The sequence below is a fragment of the Ursus arctos genome, unplaced genomic scaffold (assembly GCF_023065955.2).
Source record: "Ursus arctos isolate Adak ecotype North America unplaced genomic scaffold, UrsArc2.0 scaffold_8, whole genome shotgun sequence".
NCBI lineage: Eukaryota > Metazoa > Chordata > Mammalia > Carnivora > Ursidae > Ursus > Ursus arctos.
In genome coordinates, this window is record NW_026623100.1 from 13021397 (window position 1) to 13041084 (window position 19688).

Below are 19688 nucleotides of genomic sequence, written 5' to 3' on the forward strand. Positions count from 1 at the left end.
AACAAACAAACAAAATATGTCAAATCACACTTGAGCAATGAATTCACTTGGCAAACATAAATTTGAAAAGCTTGGTTCTTTTGAATGCCCATCCAAGTGTGAGCTAATTCAGCCCTGAGTGTTTTCTTCCGCTGGATATTTAAGCGTACCTTTGAATTTAATGCTAATTAGCGCTGTAGCTTCACCCAAGGGAGCAATGAGTTGGAGGAGGGAGAAAGTCTGTCTCTTTGCTGACCTTAAAGAAATAGAAACTTGAGGAAAACCTCAAACTCTTTGGTTATGTTTCCTGACAATGACTCCCACATGTTGGCCAAATCAGACGTGGAAAATTGTGACATTTCTCACAATGTTCCTGGGAATGCGTCTTAGCCAAGGAAAACACACATTTTTACATCTGAAATATCTTACTCTTGTCAGAGTTTAACACAAACCGTTGCTGCGGCCTGGACCAAATACAAAGGGCTTGACCATATTTGTTACATTTCAGCTCTCGAGATCTTCAGGGTATGGAATTATTTCTGGTTAACAGAGCAATTGTTTTACCATAAGCTGACTGGATGCTGATAATGTCGGCTTTATTTGGCCAGTGATATTTTTTCTTTTAAAGAAATTTAATTTACTGTCTTTTACTTCTTACAAAAGTAGTATGTGCTCATGGAGAGATCTTGGGAAACACTGAAAGGTAGGAAGAAAATAAGAGCGCCCATAATCACCTGAAAAATAACCCCTGTTAACATCCCAAGGTATTCCTTTCATTGCTCTCAACGTTTATAAATACACTTTGTACAGTTTTGGGATGTTTTCTGTGTATGTTTAGAAAATGCTTTTTCATGTATAACCACCATTTTCCCCCTGACACAATTTTCCAGCAACATGGAATTTACAGCTGTATAGTTTTTCATTTGTCCCCCTTTAACAGAGACAAATCATGGAGGCCGCCTGGGAATTAGGGCCGCTCCTGGTGGTGTGGTTGAGAGAAGGCAAGGACAGGGGAGACGCCGAGGAACCAGAGCTGCCAGGCAGTGTGGCCCGAGGCGGAAAGGAGTGACAATGGCTGGGAGCTGCTCTTACTGGGTTGGGAGCTGGCTCTGGTTCTGGCCCTGACTTGGTGGCATCGCTTTGTCCCATCACCCTGTCAGATGATCTCACTCCCCTCCTCTGGCCCAAGAGGCTTTGGGCCTAACGGCCTTGTGGAAATTTTGGTTTCTGCAGGGAGCTGTGGCTTGCTTTAGGAGGGGAGGTCAGGGGTATGATGCACAGTCAGAAGGGGACCCGGTGGCCTGCATCCAAAGTAGGTTGCTGAGCTGGGTAAGGGATTCATGAAAAACATTTCACTTCTAATGTAGTTGAAATCTCAGAGTGTTTTGTGACTGGAATCAGTTTGACACACAATTAATTTCCTTGTGTTGGACAAAGCCCAGCAACTGGAGAAAAATAATATTGCCAAATGCTATTAGATACTGTTTATCTTTAAAATGACCATTCATAGAATAATTATAAATGCATTGAACAGACTTTAGATAATTTGTAATGGAGCATTTCCTGCGGTTTCATTCCCTGTTTAAAGAGGTGGTTGGGTTTTTTGTGGGTTTTTTTTTTTTTTATTTTTTTTTTTCAAGGATGTGATCGTGCCATCCGTGACAACATGAATGGACTGGAGGGTCCTGTGCTAAGTGAAATAAGTCAGAATGAGAAAGACAAATACCATAGGATTCCACTCATAAATGGAATCTTAAAAAAAAAAGTAAAGAATAAACCAAAAGCAGAATAAGATCTTTAAATACAGAGAACAGACTGATGGCTGCCAGAGGGGAGGGGTAGAGGCATGGGCACAGTGGGTGAGGGGGAGTGGGAGACACAGGCCTCCAGTTCTGGAGTAGGTCACGGGGGTAAAAGGTACAGCATAAGGGATACAGTCAAGATACAGTAAAAGTGATGTAATGGGACAGACGGGAGCCGTAGTCATGGTGAGCACAGCATCATGTATGAACTTGTCAGTCCCTAAGTTGTACACCGGAAACTAGTGTGACGTTCTGTGTCAACTATACCCAAATAAAAACAGGGTTTTTTGCTGTCATTTGCTATGAAGGTAAAAGTAACACAAGTGTGTACCATGCAATGGAAACACAAATTTTAATCTTGGAAAAAGGTCGAATATTCTGTTTTGTTTTCACTTAAAGTTATTTTTTATTTGGAAAAATGATAAATTTTTTGTTATATACATTTTACCACAGTAAAAAAAGTGAAACCATAGTCTGTGTTTTTTAAACATTAACCATACTAAACCCCTGCAATAAAATTAATTTTCTGTTATAAACATATATTATTTATTATTATATTCAAACACATCTGTTACGAGTTTATAATGGCATGCTAATTTTATAGAAAATCTCAGTGATTACTGTCTAAAAGGCTGTTTTCTGAAGTTAGGCCTCTAGTATAGAATTTAGTTACTGTTTCACTTGAATTGCACAAAATAGCTGGTTTTTCTCAAACGAAGCAAAATAACTGACCTAATTGTAAAATAACTGACGTGGATTGTAACTCCTTGCTCTATCTACTAGCAGCACGGTTGCCCTGTTGATCGGGGATACGTTGGCCTGTGATTCTGGCTCTCCATGCTGATTATGACCATGTTCTGAAATACGCCTAGATTTATTTGTTTGTTATTTTGATAAAATGCCCTCACATTTTATCACTTTAACCGTTTGTAAGCGTACCGGTTAGTGGCATCATGTATATACTCATTGTACAGTCGTCACCACCATGCGTCTCCAGTATTGTTTCTTCCTCCCCGACTGAAGCTGTCCCCATGAAACACTGACTCCCTGCAGCCCCCTTCCCCAGCCCTTGGCAACCACCTTTGTAGAGCTGTTGCGAGGACTCTGACTACTCTAGGGACCTGCGGTTCATGAAGTCCTGCCTTCTTTGACTTCACAGAATGTCTTCAGGGTTCACCCATGTTGTAGCACGTGTCGGAATTTCCTTCCACTGACACTCTGCTGGGTGCGTACACCATGTGTTGCTGATGCCTTCATCCGTGGACGGATATCTGGGTCGTTCCCCCTTCTGGCTGTTGTAAATGGAGCTGCTATGAGTGTTGGTGTATAGACACTTATTCGAGCCCCTGATTTCAAGTACTCTGGGAAGTGCGATTGCTGGATCCTGTGGTGATTCTCTGTTTACGTCTTTGAGGAAGCAGCTGACTGGCGCGTAGGAGTCTCACATTTTACATTCTCACCAGCAAGGGTTCCAGTTTCTCCGTTTCCTTACCGACACTTGTTCTTGGTGTGTTTGTCCGGTTTTTGTTTCATCAGAGCTATCCTGAGTGTGCAGGGACAGCTCTTTGTGGTATCCTTTGCATTTCTGTAAGGATTAGGGATAGTGGGCATGTTTTCATATGTTAATGGTCACGTGTCCATCTTCTTTGGGGAAATGTCTGTTGGAGGCCTTTGCCGGTTTTTCAGTTGGCTTGTTGTTGCAGAGTTTGGTTTCTGTTTGACACAAAGTACACATTCCTGTGGCCGTGGCAGTGGTGTGTGTAGTGGTCAGGGGTGCGCTTTCCGGGAGGCCCCGGGGTAGAGCAGAAGGACGTGTGGCTCTGGCTCTACAGCTGTAGAACTTACTAGTTCTGTAAGACGGGCATCGTAACATCCAGGAAGGGTTGTTGCAAAGATTAAATAAACAAGGTAGTGCCCTGCCTGGGGCCAGCGGTGCATCTGTTCTCCTTCACTTAATTGTGTTGTTGCTGTGCTCTCATTCTTTTCGCTTCTCTTCTCTGGAGGACACAGTAAAATTGGATTAAATCATCACACTGTTGGACCTGATTGCTTGCAGATTATTTGAACTGGATTATTATTAGTACAAACAAAATCTTCAGTGCCATTATTGGTTGTAACACTTAAATATCACTAGAGAAAAGCGCTGGGATAAATAAGATAACTTTGGGCGGTGTGTGTGTATGTGTTTTGTCTTAGAAAAGTGCTATGTTTTATCTTATTCTTAAGCTATAGTGTTATTCTTAGATAATAAATTTCAGTATAATAAGGTTGCAAAATAGTAATTATTTTGAGTCTTTTTAAGAGATGTTTTTATTTTTTTAGGACATTTTCTATTGTTCTTGTTTTGGATCTTTCAAAACCTAATGATCTTTGGCCCACCATGGAAAATCTGTTGCAAGCCACAAAAAGCCATATAGATAAAATGATAATGAAACTGGGGAAGACAAATTCTAAAGCAGTTTCTGAAATGAGACAGAAGATATGGAGTAATATGCAGAAGGACCATCCGGTGAGTTGCAATTGGGATTATTCCCGAAACCCTTAGGCCCGTTACATAGTGAAAGATAACATCACAAACAACTTCCTTAGATTTTTATGCATGATTTGAAATTCATTTGATGTTGATGAACTTGCTCACTGGAAAATTATAGCAATTTAATAAAACCTCAGTGAGAGCAAAACAAGGAAAAAGATTTCTCATGTCTTCTTGTTAGACATCCACTGGGACTGTTACGGCATATTATACAATCAAAAGAAATAGAGTTTTGAAGTAGTAGTTTGATATTGATTTTATAATCTCTGTAAAATGAAGATAAAGAACCAGACTGTACAAAAGTCACCTGGCAAAGAGCAGATGAAGCTACCAATTTAAGCAGTGAGTAGAGTTTCACGGGCTTCATTGTCACTCTGTATTTTACGGTCACTGTACCTGTCACATATTCAGTATCTTTTCATCATCTGACAACTAATTAAATTATAAAGTTGCAGGGATGGTAACACAAGTCTTTAAATACAACCATGAATATCATTTTCTAGAAAACCTGCGGCCGTCTCTTACGTTGCTCAGGCTTTATGGGAACGTGTTTTACGTGGGGAATATCAGGATGAAACTGGTTGTTTATGGTTTCCATTTGTGCAGCGTGAATGCTGTTGCCACCAAAGATAATACCAAGTAGTAAATAAGAAAAACAGACAGATGACGTGTTACTTAAGAAACTAGGACAGAACATAACAAGTAAATAAATATCATGATAATTTAGGGAATTGCCATTTCTAGTTTTATACTTGAGAAATATAACTTAGTAAGTGAAAGTTAAATATTGGGACAACCTCTACATCAAGCCAACAAAGTCAGCATCTATGAGAAGACTAACAATATATTTTTAGAAGTAAATAGAGTTTGCTGAATCCATAGTACTAAACTATTATAATAATAAATCAATGAAATATGTTAACAGGATCGTGAATTAGTCGACCCATTTCTAATACCTCTGGTCATAATTGGAAGTAAATACGATATTTTTCAGGTAAGCTTTTCCACTTCTAGTTAAGGTGGTTGTTATGCATACCCAGGCTTTATGGGAGAGGAACAAAAATAATACTGAAATGAGAAAAATGACTGGGAGGGAGAGGTCAAGGAGTCACACATCTTAAAGATTTTGGAAAGAAGACATAGTGGGGAAAGAGAAAATACGTAAAGAACAATGCATGTAGTGGAGTGGGATAAAGACAGCCGAATGGGGATAAGGTGGTTTAGGAAGTGAATCTTTCACCCAGCCACGGAGGGATAGGACTGACTTCCCAACTTTTAAATTGAAGAAAGTAGAAAATTGGTTTCTTCTTATCTTTGCTTGTCAGAGAATCCCTGGGGTATTCCACACGATAAAATGTGTGCTCATATCTAAATTCTGTTGAGCTAAGTGTTTAAACAGGAAAAGATCTGATAGCTGTGGTTCTAGAAGGCTGCAGCTACTGTTCAACTCTCTGCAGAAACAAGTAACAAGGTAATGGAATCCCACTCCTCAGGGGATGTTCAAAAAAAAAAAGAAATCACGTATTTCTACACTTAGTAATTTGCACCTTCCTGCTACAGATATTTAATTTTCTCAACTTGTTTTTTCTTTTTAAAAACATATTTCTTCAGGATTTTGACTCTGAGAAGAGAAAGGTTATGTGCAAGACCCTTCGGTTCGTCGCGCACTATTATGGAGCATCATTAATGGTTCGTACGGTTCCTGTCCTTTGGCTTGAGTGGACAGCACCCCATTTAGAAAGATCAGCAATTTGATGCACGGTTATACATACTAATGTTTTTACTAGTACACATAATCCCCTCCTTCCCTTTCCTACTGCCCCCAAATCCTCTTGTTACAGAGTGTTTGATAATGTATTTCTAGAACATACTCTGCTAGGTGGCTGACCATGTCTTCAGAGCCATTGATTATGTCCGATTCCCTGCCAAGCGTGGAGCCTGACTTGGGGCTCGATCTCATGACCTTGAGATCATGACCTGAGCCGAAATCAAGAGTCAGATGCTCAGCTTACTGAGCCACCCGGGCACCCCCAAATCCCAATCAGCCTTAAAGAGATAAACTGGCTAATAATTTATTCACTTTTAGTTTCCCCTTAAGAATTAGAATATGTCTTCTCTTAAGAGAAAAGGGGGGAAAAAAACCTTTAACAATATGTTCTTTTTTTAAATTAAAAAAAAAAACAACCTGTTGTAGGGGTTAAAACCATGAACTTGAGAGTCCTGCTGCCTGGGTTTGAATCTCAGGACAACCATTTACCCGATGTGTGATCTCAGACAGGCCATGTCATCTCACTCTGGCTCCGGTCTTCTCCAGGGTAAAATGGACAAAACCAGTGCCGCCGTCATAGGGTCGTCGTGAGGCTAAGGGAGAGAGTGAGGTGATGTGCTCACCACAGGGCCCGAAACAAAGTGTTCCTTAGGAAATGTTGCTTATTATAATAACGGCTATCCTTACCTTCCACGGCAGGAACAAAGGATAAAGGATATTCTTTAATGCAATAAAATATAAAAGCACTTTTATTTAAAAGAAAGATGATCTTCCCATTTGAATGGTTTCTTTTTCCTGGTGTATGAAAGTGCTTGGAGGACGCTGGACACAGCGCTGTCCTGGCCTCCATGGCTGGGATGCTATGACGAAAAGTGGTGAATATGATCTGTATTTAAAATTCTTGTACTTCTGAATATTCCAAATAAATTGCATTGTGTATTTTTCTAAAAATCAGTACCTTTTGTGTTTATACTTTCTCTGCTTATATATTAAATTGAGTGCTTTGGAAATATTCTTTTTACTGTTTCAAAAAGATATGGGGAGTTTAAAATGCATGTATCCAGGGTACAGAAGCAAAGACCATGGATCTCGTAGTTTATTTTTACCGCAAGAGAAAGCCCCACAGTTAGAGCCGGTTACTTAGCTGAGGGAAATCCCAACTTTCTTTAGGAACAGATCATGTTTGTTGATCAGAGTCTAGTCTGGTCTTATGTGTGCATATTTAGATCAGCCCAGGCCCCAGCAGGTCTAGAATGTCCTACAAGATCAGGGTCTTCTAGGGAATGGCTTTGAGAAAGGCTTCATCTCAGCTTTCAGCAAGCTAGAAGGATGAGAAGTTGGGTTAGAGGAGCCCTTCGGGACAGCCAGGAGAACCATAAAGCTTGTCTAGCTTCTCAGACCAAGAAGAGAGTAGTCAGAGTTACAGAGCCCTGTCTTGCCATTTCACTTCCGGTCTTCCCCTGCCCCTCATTTGAGAGAGACAGTTCAGGGCTGCTTGACAAGACTGATGGATACTCAACAGTTTTTGTGGTTTGTTTGTTTGTTTTTTTAGCCCTTTAGTTGATCCTTTTTAATTCGGTCAAGAAAATGGATTTAGGGGCACCTGGGTGGCTCAGTCGTTAAGCGTCTGCCTTCGGCTCAGGTCATGATCCCAGCGTTCTGGGATCGAGCCCCACATCAGGCTCCCTGCTCAGCGGGAAGCCTGCTTCTCCCTCTCCCACTCCCCCTGGTTATGTTCCCTCTCTCGCTGCCTCTCTGTCAAATAAATAAAATCTTTTTTAAAAAAATTAAAAAAAAAATGGATTCACTATTATGAGCTATCTAATAAAGTTAATAAAAATAAAAATAGAAAAACATTGATAGAGGTGCCTGGGTGGCTCAGTTAGTTAAGCATCTGCCTTCTGTTCAGGTCACGATCCCAGGGTCCTGAGATCAAGCCCCACGTTGGGCTCCCTGCTCCGTGGGGAAGCCTGCTTCTCCCTCTCCCTCTGCCTGCCGCTCTCCCTGCTTGTGCTCTCTCTGTCATATAAATAAAATCTTGAAAAAAAAAAAAAAAAAGAAAAACACTGATAAGTAGGACCAGATTCAATGGAGAGCTGCCAGGATGGTATGAGACTTGAAAATGTGATTTATGAGGAGGAGTATAAAATTATGTTCTATCATCTAGAATGTGATAATGTTCTTTAAATATTTGAAGGACTGTTCCATGGAAAAAGGATTAGGTATTAGATATTCTTTGCTCTCTTAGAGTCAAGAACAAGGAATCAGTAGGGGGGGCGCCTGGGTGGCTCAGTTGTTAAGCATCTGCGTTAGGCTTAGGGTGTGATCCTGGTGTTCTGGGATCGAGCCCCACATCGGGCTCCTCTGCTGGGAGCCTGTTTCTTCCTCTCCCACTCCCCCTGCTTGTGTTCCCTCTCTCGCTGGCCGTCTCTATCTCTGTCAAATAAATAAATAAAATCTTTAAAAAAAACAAAACAAAACAAGGAATCAGAACATTTAGCTCAAAATAAGAAAGAACTTCCTAATACTACCATTATCTAAAAATGGAATTACTTGCTTTGGGAGATAATGAGTTTCCGTTGGGTATATCCAAGCAGAAGCTCTACAGCTATTTGTGGAGAATGTTTTAAGGCAATTGATGCAACAGATTGGGGGAGGGGGGGAGTCAGAAAATTTCTCATGTTCTCCCAGCCCTTCTATGAGATACATTTGTGATGAGGTATTTTCCTTTCCACATAGGAACATAAATAATAATAGTAATGAAGTTGTGTTTTAAAATTTCAGCTAGTTTTTTTGTATTTTTAAACTTCTTCAAACAAAGTGTTAAAATTGTTTCAATTTTGAAGTCAGTGTATTAAATTTTCTATATTCACATGAGTAAATACTTCGCCTGGGAGCCTGTCCTTAGTCCAGAATGAATCTTATCCTGAAAATTGACTTCTTTGCCTTATAAAATTACTTTTCATATTGTTTCAAGGTTGTTTTTCCCACTTTCATACACCTTAGCCATTCTGATTTGGCTGAGTAACTTTTGGTACTTCCAAAAATCAAATCTAGTCTTAAAAAATTTGTAGGGTAACCACATGTCCTCGTTCACCTACGGCCTCAGCTTAATTATTAATAGTACCCACCCCTTTTCATTCTCTGAAGTGTTCTGCTTATGGTCACCCTAGTTACATGCCACCACTGAGAATGTTCAGTAGCTTACCTCGCAAGCTCAAGGGCAATTCTGAAGAGAAGTTAAAAGATCTTTTTAACGAGTATCAGTATTGCTGGACTAGTCCGTAGCTTCTGTCCTGGCTTCCTGGAAGACACCAATATGCCCATGGCTGGAAAAGTTATTTATGATATATAGCTCCTATCTTCTACCGACCAGACTGCATTTGGAAAATAACTATGATCCATATGTGGGAGTAGCTGAAAGGATTTTTGCATACACACCTGTCCCTTCAGTATCGTGCTCTCATGAAGTTTGAAGGATGAGTTAAAACAAATTTATTGAGATTTATTTTCCTTTATTCAGGTTTTTGTCTGCAAAAACACAAGTGTGTGTTGGGCAAATAATTGTCTGCAACTTGTACTTGTTCAAAGCCATATTTATTTTACCTATTTCTGTGATTTTGAAAGCAGAGCATGTAATTTATTCTCCTGATTTTATTTTTTTAGTTTACCAGTAAATCAGAAGCTCTTTTACTAAAAATACGTGGAGTTATCAACCAGTTAGCATTTGGCATTGACAAAAGGTACTGTTAAACTATACTTTTTGTATCTTTTTAATTTTTTTGCCAATAATAATCTCATCTGATTATTGTTCTCATCTCATTATTATTTCTTCATAAGAAAGTGCCCCCAGATGGCTATTCTTAGAGAAATAATTTCATATTATTTCCTGTTTCTTGTATTATTTAAATATTTCTCAAATTTTGTAACTAAAATGTTATATAATTCTTAATTTTTGAGACTAGAATAAAATAATGCTACTAGTACAGCTATTTCACTGATTTGACTTCTCGTTTTAGTAGCTTTCCCTGTATTATCATTTTCTTATATTGATTAAAAATTGAATTGATAATTGTAGTACGTATATTTTTCTTAACCTTGCTACTTTTCTCGGTTTTCATTTAAGGTAATTTGGGTCTGTCATTTTTTCCCTATAAAACTTTATTAATGCCAGACTTTAATTTTTTAAAAAGCTTAAATATTCACTCATTCATTTGGGGACAGTGTTCTCTCACCAGTGGCTAGATGTAAAACTTGGCTCTTGTATTTATAGTAGGGCATGGCAGGATATTCGATTGCTAAACTAAATTAGACTCTTTCTTCTTCTTATCCGTGTAGCAAATCAATATGTGTGGATCAGAATAAACCACTGTTTATCACAGCAGGATTGGATTCTTTAAGTCAAATAGGTTGGTGAACTTATTAAGATTGTTCGGTCTTTTAATTGCTTATTGATTTCATCCCACCCCGTGTTCACTTCATCTCCAACATACCACCATTTCTGATTTCATTATGATCGCTGTTATTTATGCATTTGTATACACAGTGTTGATGCAACATGCATCATACTGACATATTTGTGATGGAAGGAATGTTGCCGCATAAGAGACTGATTTCGGATCTCTATGTCACTAAAAACTTTTGCATGTATTTCCTTTCCCTCACTGATTTCCAGGTACTTTTTAAATTTTAGCTTGTTGGGTTTAGAAGAAAACCAGAAGCACAGAGTGGTCAGGAAAGTGAAAGCTATATATTATGGGCAGTGATGAAAAATACGAGATTCAAGTGATGGAATAAACCAAAAAAGAACAGTTGTACTAATTATGTATGCTTTAATTCTTCATTATGAAAATAGTTTGCTTCAGAAAATGGAATGTATTTCCTAAACTTATGGACATTTTAGGCTTGTGGAAGCAAAAAGAATTTTAAGGATTTCTATAATCAAGCTCCTTATCTTCTCACAGAAACTACTTTCATTGTGGATGTTGGGGCCTAGCAACTCTGTCTACTCAGGGGCTGACATAGTTTGGTTTTAACGCTCTAGTAGATAGTTTTCTTTTTTATTTCCCATCCATCGTCACTGTTACATGCTAAAGTTGACTGGACTTCAAATGTAGATCTTTGTAATGAGATTATAGATTGAATTGGAATGAAAAGGCTAGAGGTGGTTAATGAGTCATCACAAAGACTGTTTTTTGTTTTTTTTTTAAAGATTTTATTTATTTGACAGAGAGAGACAGCCAGCAAGAGAGGGAACACAAGCAGGGGGAGTGGGAGAGGAAGAAGCAGGCTCTTAGTGGAGGAGCCTGATGTAGGGCTCGAACCCAGAACGCTGGGATCACGCCCTGAGCCGAAGGCAGATGCTTAACCACTGCGCTACCCAGGCGCCCCACAAAGACTGGTTTTTATAATTAATACTTAATTTCATTAGCTATGAGAATCAGTGCATGTACTGATAGATAATGCCCCTGTAAGTAGCTGGAGGTCAAAAAAGGAATGAGAATTACTGAATATAAAAATCATGGAGCTTAGACCTCATCAAAATTAAAAACTTTTGCTCTTGAAAGTCCATTTGAAAAGGATAAAAAGACATGCTACATGCTGGGAGAAAATATTTTCAACTGCATATCTGACAAAGGACTATTATCTAAAATCTATAAAGAACAGTAAAAACAAAATCCAATTAAAAAATAGGCAAAGGACATGAGCAGACATTTCACCAGAGGACCTACAAATGGCAAATAAGCATATGCAAAGACATTTTAATATCTTTAATCATTAGGAATATGCAAATTGAAACCACAGTGAGCTCATCAGAATAGCCAACAAAAAATAGTGACACCACCAAATGCTGGCAAGAATATGGGGAAGCTGGATACTCAAACATTGCTGGTAGGAATGTAAAATAACACAGCCACTATTTAAGACAGTTCGACAGTTTTTTATAAAACTAAACATGTAGGGGCGCCTGGGTGGCACAGCGGTTAAGCGTCTGCCTTCGGCTCAGGGCGTGATCCCGGCGTTATGGGATCGAGTCCCACATCAGGCTCTTCTGCTATGAGCCTGCTTCTTCCTCTCCCGCTCCCCCTGCTTGTGTTCCCTCTCTCGCTGGCTGTCTCTGTCAAATAAATAAATAAAATCTTAAAAAAAAAAAAAAAAAACTAAACATGTAATACCATAAGACCTAGAAATTGCATTATTGGTCATTTATCTCAGAGAAATTAAAACTTATGTTCACATAAAAATCTGTACACAAATGTTCGTGGTGGCGTCATTTGTAGTTGCCCCAAACTAGAAACAACCAGATGCTGTTTAAAACTGTTCTGTGGTATGGTATACCCATACCATAGAATACTCCTCAGCAATAAAAAGGAGCAAACTATTGATACACACAGTAACTTGGCTGAATCACCAGGGAATTATACTGAGTGAAAAAAAGCCAATCAGAAAAGGTTATATACAATATGATTCTACTCATGTAAAATTTTTGTGATGAAAATATTTTAGAAGTGGAGGAAAGATTAATGGTTATCAGGGGGTCAGGGACAGGACTGTGGCGGGGAGGTAGGAGAAGAGATTGGGAAGCGTGCTGTGGGTATAAAAGGGCAACGCAAGGGATACTTGAGACAATGGCACTCTGCAGACTGTGGTGGTGGATACATTTACCTACAAAGGTGATAAAATTCTATAGAACTTAATACACACACACACACATACACACACAAATGAGGACAAGTAAAAAACTTGGAAAAGCTGAATAAGATTGGTGGATTGCATCACTGTCTTTCCCACCAAAGTGGTAAGGAGTTCCTGAAAGATCGTTGTAAATACTAGAATAGAAAGAATGAGAAATCTCAGATTATAGACTGACAATTGCCAAGAAGTGGCAACATTTTTTCAAATTTTCAAATTATAGTCAGTACATAGACATTCTCATTATAAAATGTTAAAATAGTACATATAAGGATCAAGTTTGGTATGTATACTTCCAGACTATTTTCTGTATATATGTGAATGTGATACAGAAAAAACTACTTGTTTGAATATAATTGTACATTCTATAGTGATCATTTTGAAAGTTTCCCTTTCTACTCAATGTGCTGTTTTTCCATATTAGTGCTGCAGCTAGGTCTACTGGGTATTTTGACTGCTGTAGGGTTACAGAGCATGGCTGTGCATCGTAATGTAGTTCACTATACCATTACTGATGGACAGTTTGGTTGTGGCCAATTTTTCACTAATACAAATGATGCTGCAGTGTGAAGTCATTAATACCTGTGTGCAGGTGTTTCTAGGTTAAACACCAAAAACTGGGGTTTCTGGGTAATAGCGTATAACCTTTTTCCATATTTGCATGGCAGTTAGTAGTGCCAAATTACCCTCTGAATTAGTTGTCCCAATTTGCACTCTAGTGAATAGCACATGAGTGTTTCCTTACAAATTCACAAACACATGAGAATATCAAACTTGCTGTTTTCACCAGGTGGCAATGGAAGTATGGGGAAAGAGAATCACAATTGACTCATTACCCTGTCTCCTCTTTCTCTGGTGCTAGAATCTGTGGCCTTGCTATTCTGGGCTGGGGTAAATTTTAAGAGCGGCTATATTAGGGAGAAGGGAAAGGAGTGATCTAGGATTTGTATTTTTCTAAGTGTCATCTGTTTTATTGGTAGTTTGTCAGGTTTTAATCAGTGCAGTCATTTGATGTACAACTTCCAATTTTAGGATCTCCTCCTGTACCTGATAATGACATTGGAAAACTTCATGCCCGTTCACCAATGGAGCTGTGGAAAAAAGTGTATGAAAGAGTCTTTCCACCAAAGGTAAAGATTTCTAATTCTTTTAAAGCAAGAATATTTTGCATTATTCAACAGTGATTGGGAAATGTTCCAATGAGTCTATTAGGATTACTTTGTTTTCTGCTCTTACATGCTCGAAAATCAAATATGTGCCAAAAATCTGTACACAAGGCACTGTGGGATTTAAAAGATGAGCAAGACACAGCTCTTGGTCCACTTTCAAATTCAGCTCCCAGGCTGCTGGAGAACGAAGAGACAGCAGCTGGAAGGAGAGGGAGGGAGAGGGCATGGTGGAATTTGAAATGGGCCTCAGCAGTGATGATAAAACCTCAAAAGACCATAGAGCTTGGTTGAGGCAGATGGTAGTCGTTGACAGTTCGGGGGTATGGGCATGAAATGACTTTAAGAATTGTCATTTCAGAGTATGAACACACTAAAAGATACCAAGGACCCTGCAAGAGACCCTCAGTATGCTGAAAGGGAAGTTGATGAAATGAGAACTCAGAAGGATCAGGTAAGAATCCTCAACATTTATTTTATCTCATCTTGAGTTTTATCACAGAATACCTCAAGAATTCCATAGATTTTTCTCTATTTTTTTTACACTTAAAATTATTGAAGGGGCTCCTGGCTGGCTCAGTCGGTAGAACGTGCAACTCTTGATGTTTGGGGTCATGAGTTCGAGCTCCATGCTGGGTATAGAGATTACTTAAAAATAATATCTTAAAATATAAAATAATTGAAATAGTACATCTTCACTATATAAAAAAAGATCTGGTGTATATAAAGAAGGAATTTAAATCATTCCACCACTCAGAGATGACCTAATGTTCACATATCCTCTTTGGGTTTTCTAGTTTACTTTATGTTGAAGATGGGTAGTGATTCTTACCTTGCTGCTGGGGAGACACTTTCAGAATATTCTTTTGTTTGTGGGACTATTTAAATGGTTTTGTTTTTTGTTAGAATATTCATTTATAAAAAACTTCCTAACAACTCAAAAAAAATATTCAGACATACCTAAAACTTTTCTTGTACCAGAAAAATTCGGGACTACCCCGTCTGAAAGCACACAAACACAGGATCTCTCAGGGAAGTAGTTAAAAATGGAGACTGTGTTCCACATATCCCTAGCTAGCGCCATTTGTGATATGAAAGTCTGATGTAAGAATGCAAAAGCTGGCAAATTCATCATGACCCGATACTTAAAATTTTCTCAGATCTCTAAAATGAGACATTGTGTGGAACCGAAATTTACATCAGCAAGCATTATAAACTGAATGCCCTGACAACCTCTCAGGTGGGATTTGTAGAGCTGTGTCACTTGGGCTGTCAAACTGTTGCAAAAGTCACCTGAATACAGCCGTCCACAGGAGCAGTGACCAGGGTATTTCTTTCAGCACTAGGCTTTCACCTGCAGGGGCCCTAGAATAAGAAAGCAAAACATCCTATTTAAACATAGTCCAGAAGACTTTTGAAAACTAGGTCATGAATATTTAGAGGGTTTTGTTGCCGTAGCAAAGTGAGAGGTGTGTTGTAGCAACAGTCAGATGGCCTCACATAACCTTTACTACGTGTGCAGCTTAGCTAAAGATTAGTTGGAAGCCATCTCTGAGTCAATGACTAATTGCTGTTGTTGATAAGATTATCTGTTTATACTGCATAGTGACCCCTTTTATTACACTTACATACACAGGTGGTATGAAAGGGCTGGGGTATTTTTCAGCATCATAAATTTTCACATTCAAATTCATCTTCCCTAACCGACCTAAAACTGTAGGAATTTGGAGTGGAACTGGAAAACAGCCCCACAATACCTGTCATTCTTCACTATTAACACAGCCTATGAAAGAATTCATCTGCATTACGTGAAAATCTAGCCAGTTGGCTATAGCTTTTCACATTGCCTGTTTATCTTTTTATTTCTTTGAGAGACTCAAAGAGAGTGAGCATGAGCGGGGTTAGAGGAAGAGGGAGAAACGGACTCCCCTCTTCCCCGCTGAGCAGGGAACCCAGCGGGGCTGGGGTCCTGGGATGACCTGAGCTGAAGGCTGATGATGGGTGTTGAAACACCCTTGCAGCGCAGGAATAAATCCCATTCGGTCATGGTGAATAATCCATTTAATGTACTGTTGGATCCTATGGACTAGTATTTTGGTGAGAATTTCTGCATCCATGTTCATCAAAGATATTGGTCTGTAATTCTCCTTTTTGATGGGATCTTTGGTTTTGGGACCAAGGTAATGCCGGCCTCTCAGAACGAGTTTGGAAGTTTTCCTTCCATTTCGATTTTTTGAAACAGCTTTGAAAGAATTAGGTATTAATTCTTCTTTAAATAGAATTCTCCTGGGAAGCCATCTGGCCCTGGGCTCTTGTTTGTTGGGAGATTTTTGATTACTGCTTCAATTTCCTTACTGGTTATGGGTCTGTTCAGGTTTTCTATTTCTTCCTGGTTCAGTTTTGGTAGTTTATACATCTCTAGGTATGCATCCGTTTCTTCCAGATTACCTAATTTGTTGGCTTATAGTTGCTCATAGTATGTTCTTAGAATTGTTTGTATTTCTTCAGTGTTGGTTGTGATCTCTCCTCTTTATCATTCATGATTTTATTTGGGTCCTTTCTCTTTTCTTTTTGATAAGTCTGGCAGGGTTTTATCAGTCTTATTAATTCTTTAAAAAAAAACCAGCTCCTAGTTTCGTTGATCTGTTCTACTACTGTTCTTTTGGTTTCTATTTCATTGATACTTGCTCTAATCTTTATACTCTATGTGGAAAACCCAAAAGACTCCACCCCAAAATTGCTAGAACTCATACAGGAATTCAGCAAAGTGGCAGGATACAAGATCAATTGCATTTCTATACACCAACAAGACAGAAGAAAGAGAAATTAAGGAGTTGATCCCATTTATAATTGCACCCAAAACCGTAAGATACCTAGGAATAAATCTAACCAAAGAGGCAAAGGATCTGTACTCAGAAAACTGTAGAACACTCATGTAAGAAATTGAGGAAGACGCAAAGAAATGGAAAAATGTTCCATTCTCATGCTTTGGAAGAACAAATATTGTTAAAATGTCTGTGCTACCTAGAGCAATCTATACATTCAGGTATCAAAATACCATCAACTTTTTTTTTTTTTTACAAAACTGGAATAATCTTAAAATTTGTATGGAACCAGAAAAGACCCCGAATAGCCAAAGGAACGTTGAACCAGAAAACCAAAAGTGGTGGCATCACAATTCTGGACTTCAAGCTCTATTACAAAGCTGTAATCATCAAGACAGTATGGTACTGGCACAAACACACAGATCAATGGAACAGAATAGAGAACCCAGAATGGGCCCTCGACTCTATGGTCAACTAATCTTCAACAAAGCAGGAAAGAATATCTAATGGAAAAAAGAGTCTCTTCAACAAATGGTATTGGGAAAATTGGACAGCCATGTGCAGAAGAATGAAACTGGACCACTTTCTTATACCATACACAAAAATAGATTCAAAATGAATGAAAGACCTAAATATGAGACAGGAATCCATCAAAATCCTAGAGGAGAACACAGGCAGCAACCTCTGTGACCTTAGCCGCAGCAACTTCTTGCTAGACATGTCTCCAAAGGCAAGGGAAACAAAGGCAAAAATGAACTATTGGGACTTCATCAAAATAAAAAGCTTTTGCACAGCAAAGGAAACAGTCAACAAAACCAAAAGACAACTGACAGAATGGGAGAAGATATTTGCAAATATCAGATAAAAGGGCTAGTATCCAAAATCTATAAAGAACTTACCAAACTCAACACCCAAAGAACAAATAATCCAATCAGGAAATGGGCAGAAGACATGAACAGATATTTCTGCAAAGACGACATCCAAATGGCCAACAGACACATGGAAAAATGCTCAACGTCACTCGGCATCAGGAAAATACAAATCAAAACTACAATGAGATACCACCTCACACTGGTCAGAATGGCTAAAATGGACAAGTCAGAAAACAGATGTTGGCAAGGATGGGAGAAAGGAGAACCCTCTTACACCACTGGTGGGAAAGCATGCTGGTGCAGCTACTCTGGAAAACAGTGTGGAGGTTCCTCAGAAAGTTGAAAATAGAGCTACCCTGCGACCCAGCAATTGCCCTACTGGGTATTTACCCCAAAGATACAAATGTAGTGATCCGAAGGGGCACCTGCACCCCAACGTTTATAGCAGCAATGTCCACAATAGCCAAACTATGGGAAAAGCCCAGATGTCCACTGACGGATGAATGGATAAAGAACAAGTGGTATATTTATACAATGGAATTTTATGCAGCCATCAGAAAATGAAATCTTGCCATTTGCAATGATGTGGTTGGAACTAGAGGATATTATGCTAAGCGAAATAAGTCAGAGAAAGACAATTATCATATGATCTCACTGATATATGGAATTTAAGAAACAAGGCAGAGGATCATAGGGAAAGAGGAAAAAAATGAAACAAGATGAAACCAAAGGGAGACAAACCAATAAGAGACTCTTAATCATAGGAAACAAACTAAGGGTTGCTGGAGGGGAGGAGAGTGGAGGGATGGGGTAACTGGGTGATGGACATTGGGGAAGGTATGTGTTGAGCACTTGGTATTATATAAGACTGATGAATCACAGACCTGTACCCCTGAAACAAATAATACATTATATGTTAATTGAATTTAAATTAAAAAAAAATACTTCCTCAGTTTTTGCTAATTTTTAAAAGCCCTCTAGGTTTTATTCTTTAAAAAAAAAAAAAATTCCAGCGTAGTTAACAGTGTTATGTTAGTTTCAGGTGTACAACATGGCAGTTCACCAATTCTATACATTACTCAGTGCTCATCATGATAAATGTACTCTTAATCCCCATCACCTCTTTTACCCATCCTCCCACCCACCTCCCCTCTGGTGACTATCAGTTCTCTAAAGCTGTTTTTTGTTTCTTTTTTCCTTTGCTCGTTTGTTTCTTAAATTCCACATAGGCGTGAAATCATATGGTAATTATATTTGACTTATTTCACTTAGCATAATACCCTCTAGATCCATCCATGTTGTTGTAAATGGCAAGATCTCATTCTTTTTATGGCTGAGTAATATTTCATTGTGTATACCACCTCTTCTTTATCTCTCCATCTATAGATGGACACTTGGGTTGCTTCCATAATGTAAAAATCCCTCTAGTTTTAAAGTATTCCTGAGTTTAAGGGGGCATACATATAGAAAGCACTTGCTGAACCCTTCTACCTCTTTTATTTTTATTGCCAAATTAAGGGGAAAAATAAAAAAGAACAAGGAAAAAATTTGGGTAAACAATATTTTTAAGGTCTTCTTGGCCAGCCACACATACCTATTTTGAATCCGTTTTCAAAAATCAACTTGTCTATAATCCCTAAGCCTATAATTGAAACACACAATGCACACTGATTTACATGTTTAGGGGAAAAGGTTCTTAACTATCCATTATTGAAGATGCTGTTTCAAGCATTTTAAGACTGTGGTCCACTTATGGTTGAAAACTTTAGACGTTCTTAAGAGGCAAGGTAGAAACCTTTCTGAGTTTTGCATTCACTTTTAAAATGGCTCTCTAAAGCAGCCACGAAGAACTGCAGTGTAAAGAAAATCCTCTTACTGCTCGTCTTTTAGAGTATCATATTATTTTGACTTCCCATGACAGGAGTAGTGAAGGTCTAGTGGACATGGTGAGTTCTGTATCACACCACTCATTCTGTGTGACATGGCCTGTGTGACCAGCCCTGTTCTTCTCTGTTTGCTCTCTGCAGAAGGGAGATAGATACTTTTAGCA

At 38.7% G+C, this 19688-nt stretch overlaps 1 protein-coding gene and 1 long non-coding RNA gene across 6 annotated transcripts in view; one reads left to right on the top strand and one right to left on the bottom strand.

Annotated features, from left to right (window-relative positions):
* DYNC2LI1 (dynein cytoplasmic 2 light intermediate chain 1) overlaps nt 1–19688 on the top strand; it is a 57364-nt gene that overhangs the window by 17844 nt on the left and 19832 nt on the right. For 4 of the 5 annotated variants that reach the window (XM_026486859.4, XM_057309295.1, XM_026486881.4 and 1 more), the window contains exons 6-12: nt 4104–4290; nt 5240–5308; nt 5926–6003; nt 9749–9825; nt 10421–10491; nt 13808–13905; nt 14303–14395. In XM_026486859.4, coding sequence (XP_026342644.1) covers nt 4104–4290; nt 5240–5308; nt 5926–6003; nt 9749–9825; nt 10421–10491; nt 13808–13905; nt 14303–14395 — 673 coding nt within the window. Of the gene's footprint in view, nt 1–4103; nt 4291–5239; nt 5309–5925; nt 6004–9748; nt 9826–10420; nt 10492–13807; nt 13906–14302; nt 14396–17058; nt 18246–19688 lie in introns of those variants that run through there. The other variant, XM_057309293.1, reaches the window with a different exon arrangement.
* On the bottom strand, nt 2351–18245 carry LOC130543161 (uncharacterized). The gene is made up of 3 exons (XR_008958290.1): nt 15235–18245; nt 9291–9386; nt 2351–6942 (listed from the first exon to the last, which is right to left on the bottom strand). It is a non-coding gene; the product is annotated as an uncharacterized LOC130543161 (long non-coding RNA).